Below are 21,160 nucleotides of genomic sequence, written 5' to 3'. Positions count from 1 at the left end.
AGGATGTAGTCCAGCTTTTAAATGATGCATGTGCATATAATAAACATATTTAAATAATAATGTATGCTTATTAAAGCCATAGTTAAAATGCCTAAATGATGATACAAATTACCATGTTAAGTAGTAAAGAGAATGCCCACCTGCTATTTTTTGTATATTTCTTTTCCTCTAAATTTAAATTTTTCTGAGACAAATTTTATAGTCCATTATATTTCAAAACTCATTCTTTAAATTACCCATGGCTAGAAGCTAATTTTAATTAGAGTCCTTGAATGATCTTTATTTTCATTGAAAGTCAGGTTCTTTACAGTTAATCAAATAGTGTTTACTGAACTACCATGTATTCAGCTCTATGATCTGACTATAAAAATTTTTATCCATCAATTTATTGTTCTGATGGTTAATTTTTATAGAAAATATAACTTAAATTTGGAGCCCCTCACCCTAAATCCACAAAAACTAAAAAAGATTGTTAGGAAGAATTTAGAGCCATCCAGTTATTCAGAATGCCTTCTCTTCCTGAGATTGAAAACATGGGCCCTGGCCGGTTGGCTCAGTGGTAGAGCGTCGGCCTGGCATGCAGAAGTCCCTGGTTCGATTCCCGGCCAGGGCACACAGGAGAAGCGCCCATCTGCTTCTCAACCCCTCCCCCTCTCCTTCCTCTTTGTCTCTCTCTTCCCCTCCCGCAGCCGAGGCTCCATTGGAGCAAAGATGACCCGGGCACTGGGGATGGCTCCTTGGCCTCTGCCCCAGGTGCTAGATTGGCTCTGGTCGCGACAGAGCGACGCCCCAAAGGGGCAGAGCGTCGCCCCCTGGTGGGCAGAGCTTCGCCCCTGGTGGGCGTGCCGGGTGGATCCCGGTCGGGCGCATGCGGGAGTCTGACTGTCTCTCCCCGTTTCCAGCTTCAGAAAAATACAAAAAAAAAAAAAAAAGAAAACATGAATGTATTTGTGCATCTCTCTAAAAATATGTATAAAACCTGCAGAGAGCTACAAAAATAAAAACAAACAACAACAATAAAAAACCTTAAGTGTATTCTACTTAAGCAGACCTTTAGTAGAATCCCACTCCTGATGCTTTTCTACTTAAAGCAAGAACTAACTTCTTAGTCTTTGGTAAGGACAGCAGAGCACAGTGAAGAAAAGCCAGCTCTAGGGTGAGTGGAGGGTCAAACTGCTGATAGTGAATCCTGGATTGGCCTCTTAATATCCATTTGACTTTGCACAAGTGTCATAACCTCTATAAGCCTGTACAGTGGAGATAATACTAGTTCTTACTTCATAACTATTGTGAAGATTAAAGGAGATAATCTTTGAAAAACCCTCAGGACAGTGCCCAGAACCTAGTAATATCAAGAATAACAGCCCTGGCCAGTTGGCTCAGAGGTAGAGCGTCGGCCTGGCGTGAGGGGGACCCGGGTTCGATTCCCAGCCAGGGCACATAGGAGAGGCGCCCATTTGCTTCTCCACCCCACCCCCTCCTTCCTCTCTGTCTCTCTCTTCCCTCCCGCAGCCAAGGCTCCACTGGAGCAAGGATGGCCCGGGCGCTGGGGATGGCTCCTTGGCCTCTGCCCCAGGCGCTAGAGTGGCTCTGGTCGCGGCAGAGCGACACCCCGGAGGGGCAGAGCATCGCCCCCTGGTGGGCAGAGCGTTGCCCCTGGTGGGCGTGCTGGGTGGATCCCGGTCGGGTGCATGCGGGAGTCTGTCTGACTGTCTCTCCCCATTTCCAGCTTCAGAAAAAAAAAAAAAAAAGAATAACAAATATCCTCTATAAGATGAAGCTGATAAATATTATCTTTTCATCAATAAGTAGTTTACATAGTTACAGTAGCACATGTAATTATTATTTGCTTTTAAGTGATAAATGATGTGCTTAGACTATCCAAAGACATAAAGTCTTCAAATATCAGCTATTTTAAAAGTGACTTCCTGATAAAGGAATAATCTCCATTATTCAGCAGTAGACATGCATACAGTTAACAATGGATGTGCTATATTAATTTTTAGTAAAAATTTCCCATTTCTGATGCTTTGGTCATCCCAGATAGAGAGGATTAATTCTGACTGTCCACTCTTCAGACAGGGAAGACAGACATGTGACCGGTTATCTAGAGAAGGTGTAGGAGGACCGGCGACAGTGGTGAGGTCCTGGAGACATTCATTTCTCCTCAGGACTGTGAATGATTTCATTAGTAACAGGGAATGACATTGAGCTCATAGCAGTCTCCTTAATATTTTTCCTTTGACAGATGGTGTCAGTTTGGATAGTAATGTCCAATGCCAGGTTCTTCTAACCGGGGAATTTTTCTTGGGGACTCTGCAGGTGCTTAGTTGAGAGCTTCTCAGAACTCCCTGAAACCTGAGGCTCTTCCTGTTGCATTCTTTCTTCCTGCTCCCCTTCCACAGGTGTCAGACCCAGGAAGTGGGTCCAACAGCCCTCGCCAGTTACTTCTGCTCACTGTCCTTTTGCTCTTCAAGATCTTTTTTTACCCAATAAACTTCCTACACATTGAATATCGCAGGATCAGGAATGAGCTAAAGGATCAAGTCAAAAAGACCTGGTTCCCTTTTCTAGCTAAGTGACAAAAGGCCATTTCCTCATGTGTAAAATGGAAATAATATTGCCAATTTTATAGCATTATTGAAAGGGCTTTTACTATTTGATAAGTATGGAAATTGAAATTTGATTAAGCAGCTTGCTGTTACTCGAACAGCTGGTATTTGTTACTATTAGATGAAAATTACATATGAATGAGAACCTATATAATTTGAACTTATTTACTATATGAAGATAAATCAGATATCTGAAAATCACACCTGAGTCCCATTATTTCAAGTGAACCTCAAATGTGTAATTATACCATCAGGAGATAATAATTGCTAAATATTTGCTCTATTAAAATGAAACTGTTTCATTTGTTCTTTATGTTTGTCATCACTTTATCTGTCAATTACTTGCACAAAATAAAAATTTTAAATATTTTTTCTTTTCTTCAGAAACAAAAAATCAATTATAATATTTCTTCTTTGTTTATAGCTCCAGCACGACCAAAAACCAAACCAGCCCCTATTTATGATGCCACAGGAAAATTGCTTGTGACTTCAACAACAATTACAATCAGAATGCCAATATGTTTCTACAATGATGATCATGGACCAATCAAAAATGTACAAGTGCTTGTCACAGAGGTCGGAGGTATCATCAAATATCATATTAACTTATCTTGTTAAGTTATAAAGTATTTATTGCTGAATTTCAGTACAAAATTAGTAATATAAGTTGATTCCTGATTATCATATCACATAACTGTTGAGCTTCATAGATTGTCAATATTATCAATAAGTATACTAATCATACATAAATATTTATGCCTAATTTTTATAAAAGTAAGAGAAGGCATAGTTGAAGTATGCGATTTATTTTTTCCATATGCTGGTAAGATTGTTCCGCCTTTGACAAGATGGAGTGTTGGTGGCTTCTTTGGAAGTGTGCACACAAGAGTTACTTTTGACTGAGGGATGTTTTTTTTCTCTAGCTTCATATCCACTTAAATCAGCTGAATCATCCCTGGTGGTTCATAGAGTGAGAGATATTTCATCCAGGTTTTCCTCATGCAAGTGAAAGCACCCTTTGTAAATGTGAACATATATGTGTATATTATTGTAATCATCACCATTTTTTTCCCTGAAAATAGCTCAGCATGATGGAAATGTAACAAAGTGGTATGATGCATATTTTAACAAGCCAAGGCCATATTTTACAAACGAAGGCTTTCCTAACCCTCCGTGTACAGAAGGAAAGACAAAGTTCAGTAGCAATGAAGAAATCTACATCATAGGTGCTGATCATGCATGTATGATTCCTGGCAATGAAGACAAAATTTGCAATGGACCTCTGAAGCCAAAAAAGCAATACTTGTAAGTATAGTTTATACCTACCATGCACGTTAGCAAGCTGGTTGACATCTTTCATCCAGCCATCCACCTATTCTTTTATCTTTCCAGTAAGCACTGGAAAGATATCTATCATGTGACCTGATTTTTTAGGCCCTAGGAATGTAAAGATCAACAGAGGATTGTTCTCAGATTGCATAGACATACAGTTCTATAGGAGAAGCAGGCAAACTAAATGTAATTATGATTTGATCTGAGAAGTGAAATAAGGTCAATATGAAAAATCTGCACTTGGAAAATATGTATAGATAAGAGAATTTAATTCTTTCTGCAGAGGACAATGTGACTAATTTGTAATATTTTGTATTTTTCACTCATTATTTTACCATGTATGCTAATGTGCAGGCTTTTAGAAACACTATCTTAGACTTTTGGTTAATGATGATTTTAATTTTTACCTTATTCACAGCGATAATTTTGTGCTCTTTATAGCATCAAATATCTGAATGAGTGATTAAAATTTTTACAACTCACTTTAATATTTGGCATTTTGTAGAGCCTAATAATTGAATAACATATTAAAAAATCAGTGCTGATATTTTGCTTTGTTAATTTCTTTGTTAAATTTATTTTTTTCTACTAAATTGACTATTACCTTTCTGTCATAAAATGACATCTTTTAAAAAGTCTTAAGTTGCCTGACCAGGCAGTGGTGCAGTGGATAAAGCGTCGGACTGGGATACGGAGGACCCAGGTTTGAGACCCTGAGGTCGCCAGCTTGAGCGTGGGCTCATCTGGTTTGAACAAAGCACACCAGCTTGGACCCAAGGTTGCTGGCTCGAGCAAGGGGTTACTCAGTCTGCTGAAGGCCCACGGTCAGGGCACATATGAGAATGCAATCAATGAACAACTAAGGTGTCACAACGAAAAACTAATGATTGATGCTTCTCATCTCTCTCTGTTCCTGTCTGTCTGTCCCTATCTATCCCTCTCTCTGTCACTGTAAAAAAAAAAAAAAACTCTTAAGTTATTTCATTTTCAAAATATAATATTTTACTACTAAATTTGAAAAATGCATCTAGTCACATCTTGCCAGCTACTGTAAGCATGATCAAATTCTTTATAAACATCCTTCTCCAAATTAGCATTAGAAAAGTTAGAGAAGTTAGGTAATTTTTAAAAATGCTCTTTCTATTATTAAGTACAGTTACTTTGGTTGCAAAGTAATCATTATATGTATGGCAGTTATGAAATGGTATATCAGAGTTTAACATTTATTCAGATATTTTTATTTTGCATATTTTTCCCAAATATCAATACGTTTCATATAATCAATATAATCATGAGAATTTAAAAATAATTAAGATGAAATGATACATTGCAATAAATTAATGTTAATTGATTTTATATTTCTAAATGCCTGGATATCTATAGATTTCAAATAAGGTGTTTCAGTTGTCTTTGCAGATGTTAGAATCAGTTGGTAATTTTTGAGATTGGTTCTCTTCTGCATCTATTTCTATTTCATGTGTCATAAAAGCATAGGAAGTAAAACTACAGCTGTGCACACACAAAATTAAGAAATACTGTTGTTAATTATGTACATATTAACAAGACAAGTTTTATATGATTCTAAATCTAGTTCACTGGTATTTTCAAAGGTGGTCAGGTTACAACAATTACTATGCTTTATATTTATAAAGTATGTTCATGCAATACACTCTTTTTTTTATCAGAGACAGAGAGAGAGTCAGAGAGAGGGATAGACAGGAATAGACAGACAGGAACAGAGAGAGATGAGAAGCATCAATCATTAGTTTATCGTTGCGACACCTTAGTTGTTCATTGATTGCCTTCTCATATATGCTTTGACTGTGGGGCTGCAGCAGACCGAGTAACCCCTTGCTCGAGCCAGCGACCTTTGGTCCAAGCTGGTTATCTTTGCTCAAACCAGATGAGCCCACGCTCAAGCTGGTGACCTCAGGGCCTCGAACCTGGGTCCTCTGCGTCTCAGTCTGATGCTCTATCCACTGCACCACCGCCTGGTCAGGCACAATACATTTTCAGAGACACTAAATTATTTCATCCAAACTAGTCTGTGAAGAAAGTAATCTGCTTCTGTTTACCTGCTCACAAATCAGCCCAAATTCTTAGTCACTCTCTCATAAAATTCATGAGGTTCATGTACAGGAGAATTTCTCATCTCACAGAAAGATAGTGTATATTTGACCTGACAGTAATCAAATTTCAAGTTTACATTTTATAAATTCATTTTATCTTGAATAAAGTGTTTTTAATAGCCATTTATAGAAAAAGGTTATATGGCATGGAAATTGTTGTCTTTACTATTTTTTCTATTTCACAGATTTAAATTTAGAGCAACAAATGTCATGGGACAGTTTACTGACTCTGATTACTCTGACCCTGTTAAGACTTTAGGTAAGATGTATTTTGTCATTCACTTTCATTTATAATCTCAATATGCTAATCATGGTGTGACATTTATTAGTAAATGTATTCATCCATGACTGAATGTTCTCAAGTATAAAATCACTTCAAGGTTAATTAGCCTGATTAAGAAAAACTAGTATTTTGTAATATCCTATTAAAGATAGATGTTCTAGCCATTTGAATCTGAACATTGGTTTTGAAATGGTATTGGTTCTATGCTGATGTGGACTAACATACTAAGGAAATATTTATTTTATACTAAGAAAATATTTATTGTCTGTTTAATAGACACTCTTACAGTAAAATGTTTCTATTTAATTAAAGAAAAAGGCTTATGGCATTTTTTTATGAAATCTAAAAAACTAGACATTTATTGGTACTCTTTAGTTTTGTTTTTTTTCTAATCAACTCTTTCATGAGTTTTTTTTATTATATCTGTCCAATAATGCCTGAGTAAAACACAAATACAGTTTAGTCAGATGCAAGTATATTTCTTCCTCTTCCTCCTCTTCCTCTTCTTCTTTGTTACCACCATCACCTAACATTAAATATCTATGCCAGACATACTTTTAAGCTCTTTGAATGTATTAATAGATGAGCTCTTCACCAAATATCCTTTAAGTTAGATCTGTGATTTTCAACCAAAGTGATTTTACTCTCTAAGTGACGTTTGATAATGGTGGGAACCATTTGTGTTTGTCACTACTGTGGTGGCTGAGCTATTGGCATCTAGTGGGCAGAAGTGAAGGATACTGCTGAACATCCCACAATACATAGAACTGCCTCTCTCAGCAAAAACTTATCTGACCCATAAGTCAGTAGAGCTGAGGCCTAGAGAGACCCTGTCATGTGCTAATATTAACTCCAATCTACACAGGAGGAAACGAAGGCCCATATTAAGTGTCTAGACCAGGTTCCCAGCACAGATTTCATAGCAAATTATACTACAAATACAGGACTTAGACCTGAATTCAAATTATGGCTCCTCCACTTTGGAGAATAATTTAATATCTGTAAAGCTCAGTTTCCTATTTGAAAAATGGTGATGATTACATCTACTTTGAAAGATTTAAATAAATTAACATATATAAAGGCATTCATATTTTAGAGTTATAAAAAATTTAAATGCTTAATAGTTTATTTTTGAATAGATTACAACTAAAGACTTTAGCAATATACTAATATTTGCCTGGAATTTCTCTGAGTGGATCACAACTTCCAGTTTTGCTTGCACCAAGCTTCGAGAGTTTGGAACTTTGTATTTTGCTCAGATACATGGTATATCATGAGTTGTAGTAGATTTCCATGAGATGGTTAGCTAGAGGAAGATAAATTATCTATCATTCTTAGTTAGAAATTCTCACCAAGTTTTTCAACATTAATTGTGTAGAGGGTGTAGCTTCTACCACCTCCACTTAGTTAATAAAACTTTGGATCTTGAAGAAATAAAGAAAGGGCATGTGATTCACTATAAGAATGTTTATAGAGGAATAACATATTTCTTTGGCTATTCTAATTTCATAAAATCACTGGCTTGATTAACATTACCCAACACATTAGTCATTTAAAAACTGGCAAACTAGACTCCTGACATTGAAATAGTGTTGTGTATTATTTCATTTGATAGGTGATTTTATCACACAGTGATACCACCCTGGTAAATGCCTTGGAGGCATCAACATAATTTCCTTGAGATTACAGCATTCAGAGACTATTACCACAGCTAACTAGTAATCCTGGTATTCTTAGTGATGGAAGAGAAGAGACAAAGACAAAGTGCATGGCTCATATGTCTTATGGAGATGACAGTTTGCAGTAACAGTGCTGAAAAGAGACAACTGTGTCGTGCTGCATCGTGTGCCATGTGCTGCATCTCTCATAGCTTGCTGGTTTCATACAGATTATTGTTGGAAGGGCAGCACATTCAGTCAGTTCTCTGAGAGTCAAAGTTGGGACATGCAAGATAACAGAAATGAAAATGAAAAGCCAAAAAAGGGGGGGCGGGGAAGGTAAGCATCAGGGACCATGGTGTACAGGGACTCAATTCTTGTGATACAGCTAAATGACTTCCCTCTGGCCAAGGATTGGGTCTTGGCTCAAGGTTCTCCTTGGCAATTGTCTTCTTTTTTTTCTTCCTTTCTCTCACAGACTAGGGATTGGAACACAATAATTAACTCTAGAAAATAACAGAAATACACAGTTTTTGGTTCTTTCTTTGGAGTCATAACTACCACCACCCCTTTGTCCATTGTCAAGGTACTAATGCCTGTGTGCCCTGGTAACAACGGGCATCTAGAAGGCATGTTAAAATGTGGAATGATGGGCAGAGCACATGATCCTGCCAAGGCTAGGGAAGAAGGAAATATCGGATGCAGTAGGTATAAAGGTGCTGGTTGGTAACGGGAGGTGACAAGGAAGGGTTTCATACATCTATGATCAAATTTCATAATTTATTTGTAAACCAGTGACATGAGGACAGTGTTTTATGTTCCTTCTTGGAGGGTCTTCCATGAGATCTCTTCTGATAAATAACGGTGTTGTAATAAGTAGGCTTCTGCTCTGAATGCTTATTCTGGATTGACCGCATGGAGTTCTCTGTTGTCATTTATGGCTAGTAAAACAGTGACAGGCTGGAGTCGTGGAAATTACTAAGACTGCAACCCTGGGTTTTGGTGAAATGAGATGTTCATATTTGGAAAAGGGAGTGCACCATTAGGGTGGATTTCCTTGACGATTAGCAAAGCAGTCCAGCCACTTTACTGGTGTGTGGGTTTAACACCATCAATTTCTGTCCTCACATCTATTTTCTACCTGGCTATTGGATATTATGGTTCTTTAGAGATCAGATTAACCCTGATGAGCCAGGCACGAAAGAACACCCTCCAGAAACAGCCCTAGTCCATAATTTGACATTAATAAAAGGCCATGAAGTCATAAGAGTTTTTAGAAAAAGTACATTACCGAGGAAGGTATTGTGGGATTAAAAAAATAAACTTAGCCAAAAATGATTTTATAACTGTGACAATGGGGGCAAGCAAATAATAAAATGCATTTATACAATATCATTGATGTCATCATAAAATTACAAAACATGTTCAAATCCTTTTTTTACTCTCAAATAGGCCATGCATTGGGATTTATAATAGCATTCGCAATGGGCTAGAGCAGGGGTCCCCAAACTACGGCCCGCGGGCCACATGCGGCCCCCTGAGGCCATTTATCCGGACCCCACCGCACTTCCGGAAGGGGCACCTCTTTCACTGGTGGTCAGTGAGAGGAGCACATTGACCATCTCATTAGCCAAAAGCAGGCCCGTAGTTCCCATTGAAATACTGGTCAGTTTGTTGATTTAAATTTACTTGTTCTTTATTGTAAATATTGTATTTGTTCCCATTTTGTTTTTTTACTTTAAAATAAGATATGTGCAGTGTGCATAGGGATTTGTTCATAGTTTTTTTTATAGTCCAGCCCTCCAACGGTCTGAGGGACAGTGAACTGGCCCCTGTGTAAAAAGTTTGGGGACCCCTGGGCTAGAGGCTCTCAACATTCTTAACAAGCCTGCTAACAACTTACGTGTGTATGTGATCCCAACCCTCAGTGAAAGGATAGGTCCCATTTAGGCCATCAAACCACCAGTAGGAATGCATTCATTCTCTGGTAGTTTGCATACCACAAGCAGTGAGCTCCAAGCAGAGGTGCCTATCAAGCCAATCTTTAGGATATAAGAGCCTTTGCAAGGCTGTGTTTCCAAATTAGTACAAGGCATACACTTCTAAAACAGACCATGTTGATAGTGGCTATGCCTCTCAGACACGTTATTCAGAAGTTAAAATTATGAACAAAAAAAATCCCCAGAGACTGATGGACTAAAAGGTACTTTAGTGAAAAGAGCTAATAAAAGTACAAGTAAAAAGGAAGCAGGCAGAGCTTAGCTGGGTGAGGATGAGTGGGTGTAAGAGGAGTTTGAACTTAGGGAAATCTTTATGGTGTGAAAGAATAAATGTGGGAATGACATGCACCATTGTTTTAACCCTAAAGAAATATAATTTATTGGATGTTTTTTCACTCAAGATTAAGCATTAGCATTTTTATTAACAAAACTCACAAAAATCCCCATTAAACTCATTTTGAAAATGCTCCTTAGGCACATCAGTTTATGAAAACTGCTTGTAGACAATGTTTTGATTACAAGGTTTAATTATAGAGGATTCTTGTGCTTTGAAAAACAGACACTCCTTTCTGCACCTTACAGGGCTTCATCAAAGCTAAACAAAATGCAACCTTAATCCCCATGGTGAAGGTACTCTGTGATTGTTTTCTTCTGTCATACACATCGCTTTTAATTACTAAGCTAATAATGAAAATTTCCAATATGCTCACTTATTGTAGAAACAGAAATGGGGAGTCTTTATGTATTGTTTGCTGCAAAAGAATCGCTTGTCCCTCAAACAGCAGAGATATAGGGAAAATGTTATTATGTTAAAGAGGTAGTGGTAATGCAGGGGTAGACTTCATAAACTGGCATATATCAGGGACTTTGGGCATATATTGAATTTATGCGACCTGTGCTTAATTATTTAAAAATTAACTTCTGAAATTTCATTTCCAAAATGAGAAGAATAATACTGATCTTAGAAAATAACTGAGACATTAAATCTGATAAATAGATGAATGACTCTGAATATCACCCAATGAATTTAATTTAAAATTTCTAAAGTCTTTATTTATGTGCCAAGAGTTTTCAGAGTTTTTATATGTAACCTCACGTATTCTTCACAACAACCCTGTAACATGATCTCCATCTTATAAATATCATCTACAATATTTATCGATAAGAAAGCTGAAGCTGGCTCTTTAAACAACTTGCCCAAGGTTCCTGAGCTAGGAAGTGGCAGCACCAGCTTTTAGACCCAGGCCGTGGGATTTAGTCAGCACTGTGCTTGCCACCACTGTTGCCACCTTGCCTGAAAATCATTAAGTGCCCTAGGAGCTTTCAATTTCATTACTGTTAATGATGTTTCTGCTCCCACAGACTTCCTATTCTTGCTGTACCATTTTTCCTTCACATCGGTTTAAATTATTTCTAGCTGTTCTCTTTTCACCTTCTTGTCTTAGCTTTTGAGGTTAACGTTCACAAGTGAGTATGCTTTATTTTCACACATAGAGATACAATCATTCTTTTTCATTTTTTTTCAGCAACAAATAAGTGTGATTTTTCTTATACCTTGGAAACTACTATCTATTATCCACTTTTAAAATTTTGCCAATCTGATGTGTGAAAATTACATCTGTCTAGGTTATTTTATTTATATAGGGTTTTTTTTGTTGTTTCTTTTTATTTTATATATTTCTTGAATTATAAAATTGAGTGACTTTTGGTAAATTTTTGTGTAGTATTAGAATACCCAGGATAACTATGTCAAAGGAGAAGGGCCCCTTATAGCTAAGTTCTGTGGAAAGAATTTGTCTTCTTTTAAGGTTAATAATAATATAGGGGGGAGAGGGAGAGGGGAAGAGGGAGGGGGAGGGGCACAAAAAAAAACTAGATAGAAGGTGACTGAGGACAATCTGACTCTGGGTGATGGGTATGCAACATAAGTGAACGACAAGATAACCTGGAGTTATCTTTGACTATATGTATCCTGATTTATTGATGTCGCCCCATTAAAAATAAAAAATAAATAAAAAAATAAAAATAAATAAAAAATAAAAAATAATAATAATATTAATAAGATCATGTACTATGCACCTCTTTCAAGAGCCAGGCATTATAAAGCCTATATAACTCTTTTAACTTAAGTTTCTTAGAGATATAAAACTGGTTTAATAAATCAGGTCCATATGCTTATTTTAAATAATGTTAATTTCAATCAAAAGATAATCCTGATGAAAACCTAATTAGTATTTCATAATTATGATTTGCTTAATTACAGTAGTACAGTTTATTATGCAAATACATCATTTAATTTGACCTTTTGCCGAATTTTAACTCCAGCGAGGAAATGATTTCTGCTTATTTCAAAAAGATTTATGTTTATACGTTCAGGTGAAAGAATTTAATTCCCAACAAAAGGATTTATAGAGCGTCTTCATTCTCTGCTGCCTGTGCTCTGTGTGTGCGTGCAGAGCAGTGAGTCAGAATTTGTTCTCACAGTCAGGGCACATTTTGTCCTTCCCTATTTGTCCTTTTTAATACATGTGCCCAAGGGATTACATCTTGTTTATTAATACATTATATGTCATTTCTTCACTTCACTTGGCTAATGCTTTGAAATGGTAATCTAATCTGAAAAAAACTTGTTGTGGTCTATGAAATAATTTTTTTTTCCCTACTGGGTCCTAAGGGCCAGTGATTCAATATTACCCGATAAAGAGCCTTTTCTCATCTTCGTGCTCCTGTCCCAAGCATACGTGATGAAAGTGCGCATGTGAAAATTCATCAAACCAACCACTCGTATTTTAACTTACAAAAAAGATATATCCAAAATACTTTACAAGGTACTTGCTGCTTTAGTGTCTTCTAAATGTTGCTGTTGAGTCTAGAAGACCATGAAACTCTGGTAACTCTAAGATTTAGTGTTCATTCAAATCTACCATGCAAGATGGCTATAGGAACCTGTTCATATTAACATTTCAGAAGCCTCAATCCAGGGGAAAAATATAAAACATTAATCCTGCCTACTTTACAATTAGTTAACCTACTTGATTTTTTCAGTTGGCTTTAATGGTTTTTACAGTAAAATTTGAAATCAATAAATTAAAATTGATTACAGTTTTAATTAGTAGCTGTCTAAAATATATGATTAATAAATTATATATTCTTATTTGGTTCCATGCCTGATCTCCAACCTGAAAACATTTAATATCTGTTTAAAAATCTACATTTTTGTTCATTAGTCAATTTAGCAAATATATATTGAGCATGCATTATGTGCCTGGTACTATTCTCAGAACTTGAAATGTAGTTTTGAATAAAATAAAGACCCCTGTCCTCAGGGAGCTTACATTCTGGGCAGACAATAAACAACAAAGATAATAAATAAATGAATTGTGAGGTAAATTAAAGGTGACAAGGGCTATGGAAAAAAGAAAAAGTAGAAAATTATATGAAGAATGTAGAAGAGAGGAGGCAGGAAGTAAGCTAGATGTATCTTTCAGTTTTAAATGGTGGTGTCTCAGTTGGCTGGAGCTGCCCTAACAAAATGCCATAGACTGGGTGGCTTCAACAATAAAATTTATATTTTCACGGTTTTGTGGCTAGAAGTGCAATATTGAGATTGCAAATTAGTATCTGGTCAATTTGGTATCTGGTGAGCACTCTTGTCCTTGCTTGTAGAAGGCCTCCTTCCCATTATGCTCACATGGCCTTTTTTAATGTATGTGTACAGAGGGAGAAAGCCCGCTTTCTGGTGTCTCTTCTTATTAAGGTAATAATCATAGAGGCCCAACCCTTATGACCTCATTTAAACTTAATTACTTCCTTACTCTAAATGTACTCATTCTGGGGCTTAGAGCTTCAACATAAGAATTTTGGAAGCACCTGTATTTTCATCAGAGGCAATCAGCATAGGCCTCATTGAGAAGCAAACCCTTCAAGGTAATGCAGTGGCTCTCCAGGCAGATATACAAGGAGGTATCTTTCTAGGCAGAGGAAGAAGCTGGTGCAAAATTCCTTGGTGTGTTCCAGGAAGAACAAGGAGGCTTGTCTGGCTCCAGAGGAGCAAACAAGGGGAGGATTAGAGGGAGGAGTCAGAGTTAACAGGGAACCAGACAGCGAATGAGGGACCAAGTCAAATATTTGAATATAAGGACTTTGACTTTTCTCTAGAGAAGAGGATTTAGGTAGAGAGGTAATGCTTTAAAAGGACGATTCTTATTGCTTTGTTGAGAATAGATGGAAAGAAGACAAAGGTAGATACTGGAAGACTTGTTGGGTGTTTCATGTAAAACAGGATGATATCTTGGATCAAGACCAGCAGAGGTTATAAGAAATGAGAAGGGCATACCTAAAAGTTTTGAAGAATATAATGAACCCCCCTAAACCTACTAATTAAATTGAATAATAATTTTAATATTTTGCCACGTTATTTTATTTATGCATTACTTGTTTTCCTTCTGAAGTATTTTAAAGTAAATCACAGAAAACATCATATTCCACCCTGAGATACATTAACAATGTTTCTCTACTACATACATACATATCATATTGTCACATGTAAATAAACAATATATCCTTGATATTGCATAATGTTGCATACATTTTCAAATTATCCTCTGATATTTTTCTTTATATTTTGTTTGAATCAGAATCCACATAAGAAATTCATGCATTATCTTTGATTGTTGAGTTTCTTAATCTCTTTTCATTTACATAAAAGAGACTTCTCTTCCCTTTTTTCTTTCCCTATGACACAGACTAATTGAAGCAACCAGATACTTGTTCTGTAGGAGGTCCCATATTCTGAATTTGTCTGATTACTTTCACTTGGCTTCATTTCTTTTTTACTTCCAGTGCTTTCATCTAAATTAGAAATAAGATCTAAAGGTTTGAATATTCACAATCAATGTTTTTGGCAGGGATAATTTAAAGGTGTTGCTACCACATCAAAACGCCTTACTTCAGAAGGTGTATAGTATCTTGTTGTCACATTTTCAATGATACTAAAATTGATCAGTAAGTTTAGTAGTTGTGACAGCATGGTCCTTCATTGGAAAGTTGTTTTCTCCCTTGTTATAACCAGCAAATCATCTGCAGGGTATTATTTTGGCATTCTATAAATGTCCAATTTCCTGTCAACCTTCCTCCTAATCATTTAAGGATGTAATTATGATTGTTACCTGAATCAGGTATTTCAGTAGAAATGTAATATTGTGAATTTCTAATTTTAGTATTTCTTCCACTGTTATTAAACAGAATTATCCTTTAATTAGGAGATTGATCTATTTAACTAAAATTATTGTTGTAAATTCATAAATTACAGTTCATATGAGAAAGCCAGATAAAAATGCCTAATTTTCACCTGACCAGGTGGTGCTGCAGTGGATATAGTGTCGGACTGGAATGTGTAGGACCCAGGTTCGAGACCCCAAGGTCTCCAGCTTGAGTACAGGCTAATCTGGTTAGAGCAAGGCTCACCAGCTTGAGCCCAAGGTCGCTGGCTCAAGCAAGGGGTCACTCGGTCTACTGTAACCCCCTGGTCAAGGCACATATGAGAAATCAATCAATGAACAACTAAGGAGCCGCAACAAAGAATTGATGTTTCTCACTCTCTCTCTTCCTTTCTGTCTGTCCCTATCTGTTCCTCTCTCTGACTCTCTCTCTGCCACAAAAAAAAAAAAGCCTAATTTTTCCCCTTTAATTACCAATTTTTAGAGTAAAGGAATGGTTTTCTAGCTATGGCCAATATTTACAAATTAGCATTTTTGCTTATTTTTTATTTTTCTTTCATTGAATAATATTAGAATGTATGGGTTTTAATATACTGACTATTTCAATTAATTTCAGTTTTTTATTTATTGTAAAGTTAAAATTGTTTCCTCTTTGGCCAATAAGAACCTCTTCAAGTGGACCTTTTGTTCTCATATCATTAGTCTTTGAATGCTTCTTAGCTGTTGTGCCCCGTTAGATAAGTGAATTTCTTTTGTTCCCTACTCTCACTTTGGAATTATCATCCAAGTTTTCCTAGTTTTTTTTTTTTTATTGAGAATAGTATATAATTTGAAGATTAAAGCCAACAGGGTTTTCTCAAAGACTTTGGATATGTTCTAAGAGAGAGTCAAGTATGACTTTAAGGTTTTGAGCCTGAGCAACTGGAGCCATAGGGTTGCCATCAACTAGAAGTTGAGGGATACACTCAAAAGATAAAAAATAGGGGATTTTAGCTTTGGAAAAAGTGATGTTTTGATTTTAATTGCACTTCTAGGAGGCAGCTAGTTGTAAAAATAAGTTCAATAGGTAACAATTAAGTAGTCAACATTATATAGATAAAATTTAAAGCCATGCGGGTGGATGAGCTCACCAAGGGAGTGAGTTTAGATAAAAAAAAAGAAGAGGAGGTGCAAGGATTGAGCCCCAAAATTAGAAGAGTTAGGATAAGAAGAGAAACGAGTTTGTACATTTTATTACCATTCTTGAGCAATATTCCAAGGAAATATTTTTTGTTTTGAGATCCAAGACAGTATTATATAATCATAATGAATGATGATGTCATTCTTCCTCCTTTTCAGGTGAAGGCCTTTCAGAAAGAACTGTGGAGATTATTCTTTCAGTCACTTTGTGTATCCTCTCCATTATTCTTCTTGGAACAGCTATTTTTGCATTTGCAAGGTAAGAATTACTTGCACTCACATTTCTAGTTACCTTTTGTGAGCATTATTCAGTTACAGTCAAATCAGAACACAGAAGCCACAACTGAATAAGAAATATGGAATTAGAAGGCTCATTAACTAGCAGAAATAGTTAATTATTAGAGGGGATAAAGAGAACTTTACGAGGTCTAGAAGTAGTAAGTGCAGCCAAACAGGTGCTCTCTCTAGGCTGAGAGAGGGGGACAATAAAGGAACTAAGAACTAGAAAGGTCCCATTCCCAAGACTGACAAAGAATGGCTATTGCAAGCACCTATGGCCTATTACCTCTTAGTGGGCAGAGAACTCTGATGGAGGGAAGGGGCTGGAGCTGTTCTTTAGAAGCTGCCTGGCATTATCAGAGGGTAGGCCACCAGAGCTGGTCTGTAGAAGCAACCCGCTCTTGCTGGATGTCATGGTGAGCTGGACGTACTTGTCATTCACCTGTGGGAAGAGCATGCACTTCATAGGCAGCAGGAATTCATCTAGGTGGGCTGCTGGGATCCCACAGAGAACGATAATATTGTGTCATGGAGCCACAGGGGAAGTGTCTCCCTGTCCCTATAGCCTTGCAGCATCAGTCCAGTCTCTTCTATTGACAAAGCTTCATGTCTCGCTTCCTGGAAAAGAAAAAATGCTCTACTGTCTAGCTCCAATATCAAAAAGCAGGACAAAGAAGAGTGATTGAGAACTGAGAGACAAAAAAGTGATAACATAAAAGCAGAGCCTGCTAGGCTTTCTACATTTTTACTTTATTTTATTTTTTTATTAATATTAATGGGGTGACATTGATAAATCAAGATACATATGTTCAGAGAAAATACTTCCAGATTATTTTGACATTTGATTATGTTGCATACCCCTCACCCAAAGTCAAATTGTCTTCCGTCACCTTCTATCTGGTTTTCTTTGTGCCCCTTGCCTCATCCCATCCCCTCCTCTCCTTATGCCCCCCCTGTAACCATCACCCTCTTGTCCATGTCTCTGAGTCTCATTTTTATGTCCCATCTATGTATGGAATCATATACTTCTTACTTTTTTCTGATTTATTTATTTCACTTCGTATAATGTTATCAAGATCCATCCATGTTGTTGTAAATGATCTGATGTCATCATTTCTTATGGCTGAGTAGTATTCTATAGTATTTATATACCAAAGCTTTTTAATCCATTCATACACTGACGGACACTTGGGCTGTTTCCAGATCTTCGCTATAGTGAACAATGCTGCCATAAACAGGGGTATGCATTTCTCCTTTTGAAACAGTACTATGGTGTTCTTTGGGTATATTCCTAAAAGTGGGATAGCTGGCTCAAAAGGCAGTTCCACTTTTAATTTTTTGAAGAATCTCCTTACTGTTTTCCACAGTGGCTGCACCAGTCTGCATTCCCACCAGCAGTGCAGGAGGGTTCTCTTTTCTCCACATCCTCACCAGCACTTCTTTTGTGTTGTTTTGTTGATGAGCGCCATTCTGACTGGTGTGAGGTGATATCTCATTGTGGTTTTAATTTGCATTTCTCTAATGATTAGTGATGTTGAACATTTTTTCATCTGCCTATTGGCCATCTATATGTCCTCTTTGGAGAAGTGTCTATCCATTTCTTTTGCCCATTGTTTGATTGGATTGTTTGTCTTCTTGGTGTTGAGTTTTACAAGTTCCTTATAAATTTTGGTTATTAACCCCTTATTAGATGTATTGTCAAATATGTTCTCCCATTGTGTAGTTTGTCTTTTTATTCTGTTCTTATTGTCTTTAGCTGTGCAAAAGCTCTTTAGTTTGATATAGTCCCATTTGTTTATCCTGTCTTTTATTTCACTTCCCCGTGGAGATAAATTGGCAAATATATTGCTGCGAGAGATGTCAGAGAGCTTACTGCCTATGTTTTCTTCTAAGATGCTTATGGTTTCATGGCTGACATTTAAGTCTTTTATCCATTTCGAGTTTATTTTTGTGAATGGTGTAAGTTGCTGGTCTAGTTTCATTTTTTTGCAGGTAGATGTTCAATTTTCCCAACACCATTTATTAAAGAGGCTGTCTTTACTCCAATGTATGCTGTTACCTCCTTTGTCAAATATCAGTTGTCCATAAAGCTGTAGGTTTATTTCTGGGTTCTCTGTTCTATTCCATTGATCTATATGCCTGTTCTTATGCTGGTACCAGGCTGTTTTGAGTACAGTGGTCTTGTTGTATAACTAGATTATCAGGAAGTGTGATACCTCCCGCTTTATTCTTCCTTTTCAAGATTGCTGAGGTTATTTGTGTTCTTTTTTGGTTCCATATAAATTTTTGGAATATGTGCTCTATATCTTTAAAGTATGTCATTGATATTTTAATTGGTATTGCATTGAATTTATAAATTGCTTTGGGTAATATAGACATTTTAATGATGTTTATTCTTCCTAACCATGAGCATGGTATAGTCATCCACTTGTTTGTATCTTTCTTGATTTCTTTTATCAATGTTTTGTAATTTTCCAAGTACAAGTCTTTAATCTCCTTGGTTAAATTTACTCCTAGGTACTTTATTTTTTTTATGGCAATAAGGAAAAGGATTGTTTCCTTAATTTCTCTTTCTGACAGTTCATTGTTGGTGTATAAAAATGCTTCTGATTTCTGAGTGTTGATTTTATATCTTGCCACCTTGCTAAATTCATTTATCAAGTCCAGTAGTTTTTTCACTGAGACTTTAGGGTTTTCTATATACAATATCATATCATCTGCAAATAATGATAGTTTTACTTCTTTTCCAATTTGGATGCCTTTTATTTCTTCTTCTTGTCTAAATGCTGTGGCTAGAACTTCCAGAACTATGTTGAATAAGAATGGTGAAAGGGGGCACCCCTGCCTTGTTCCTGATCTTAAGGGGATTGCTTTTAATTTTTGCCCACTGAGTATGATGTTGGCTGTGGTTTTGTCATAGGTGGCCTTTATCATGTTGAGGTATGTTCCCTGTATTCCCACTTTGCTGAGAGTTTTGATCATGAATGGGTGCTGGATTTTATCAAATGCTTTTTCTGCATCTATTGAATTTATCATGTGGTTTTTCTCCTTCCTTTTGTTTATGTGATGAATTACATTGATTGATTGATTTGCGAATATTATACCAGCTTTGCCTCACCAGAATAAATACCACTTGATCATGTTTGATTTTTTTTATATATTGCTGGATCCAGTTTGCTAATATTTTGTTGAAGATTTTAGCATCTATATTCATCAGGGATACTGGCCTATAACTTTCTTTCTTTGTGTTGTCTTTGCCTGGTTTTGGAGTCAGAATTATGCTCGCCTCATAAAAAGAGCTTGGAAGTCTTTCTTCCTCTTGAATTTTTTGAAATAGCTTGAGAAAGATAGAAGTTAGTTCTTCTTTGAATATTTGGTAGAATTCACTTGTGAAGCCATCAGGCCCAGGACTTTTCTTTGTTGAGAGTTCTTTGATAACTGTTTCAATCTCATTTGTTGTAATTGGTCTGTTTAGGTTTTCTGATTCTTCCAGATTGATTTTTGGAAGATTGTATGTTTCAAGGAATTTGTTCATTTCCTCTAGGTTATCTAGTTTTTTGGCATACAGTTCTTCATAGTATTTTCTTACAATATTTTGTATTTCTGTTGTCAGTTGTTATTTTTCCACTCTCATTTCTAATTTTATTTATTTGAGTTATTTTTTGTGAGTCTAGTTAGAGGTTCATCAATCTTGTTTACCTTTTCAAAGAACCAGCTCCTGGTTTCACTGATCTTCTGTATTGTTTCTTTAGCCTCTATGTCATTTATTTCTGCTTTGATCTTTATTATTTCCTTCCTTCTACTACATTTGGGCTTTACTTGCTGTTCTTTTTCTAGTTCTTTTAGATGCAGGGTTAGGTTGTTTATTTGAGCTTTTTCTAGCTTCTTAAAGTATGCCTATAGTGCTATGAACTTCTCTCTCAGTACTGCTTTTGCTGTGTCCCATAAATTTTGAGTTGTTGTATGCTCATTATCATTCATTTCTAGGAATTTTTAAATTTCTTCTTTGATCTCATTGTTAATCCATTCATTATTTAACAACCTGCTATTTAGTTTCCATGTGTTTGAGAATTTTTGAATTTTTCTGTTGTGGTTGATTTCTAGTTTCATGCCATTGTGATCAGAGAAAATGTTTGATATGATTTCAATCTTCTTAAATTTGTTGAGACTGCTTTTGTGCCCTAACATGTGGTCTATCCTAGATAATGTACCATGAGCACTTGAAAAAAATGTATTATATGTTCTGCTGCTTTAGGGTGAAAGGTTCTGAAGGTATCTATTAAATCCAGTTGATCTAGCCTGACCTGTGGTGGCGCAGTGGATAAAGCGTCAACCTGGAAACACTGAGGTTGCCGGTTCAAAACCCTGGCTTGCCTGGTCAAGGCACATATGGGAGTTGATGCTTCCTGCTCCTCTCCCTTCTCTCTCTCTCTTTCTCTCTCTCTCTCTCTCTCTCCCCTCCCCTCTCT

General features: G+C 36.4%; 1 protein-coding gene across 2 annotated transcripts in view; it reads left to right on the top strand.

Annotated features, from left to right (window-relative positions):
* PTPRQ (protein tyrosine phosphatase receptor type Q) overlaps nt 1–21,160 on the top strand; it is a 270,501-nt gene that overhangs the window by 202,265 nt on the left and 47,076 nt on the right. For both annotated transcript variants that reach the window (XM_066368486.1, XM_066368485.1), the window contains 4 exons: nt 3,037–3,195; nt 3,695–3,917; nt 6,259–6,332; nt 16,572–16,671. In XM_066368486.1, the coding sequence (XP_066224583.1) occupies nt 3,037–3,195; nt 3,695–3,917; nt 6,259–6,332; nt 16,572–16,671 (556 nt within the window). The remainder of the gene's footprint in view (nt 1–3,036; nt 3,196–3,694; nt 3,918–6,258; nt 6,333–16,571; nt 16,672–21,160) is intronic.

The sequence above is a fragment of the Saccopteryx leptura genome, chromosome 2, assembly GCF_036850995.1.
Source record: "Saccopteryx leptura isolate mSacLep1 chromosome 2, mSacLep1_pri_phased_curated, whole genome shotgun sequence".
In the NCBI taxonomy this organism is placed as follows: domain Eukaryota; kingdom Metazoa; phylum Chordata; class Mammalia; order Chiroptera; family Emballonuridae; genus Saccopteryx; species Saccopteryx leptura.
Note: the sequence above shows the minus strand (reverse complement) of the source record. Positions and strands in the feature narration are given on the sequence as shown.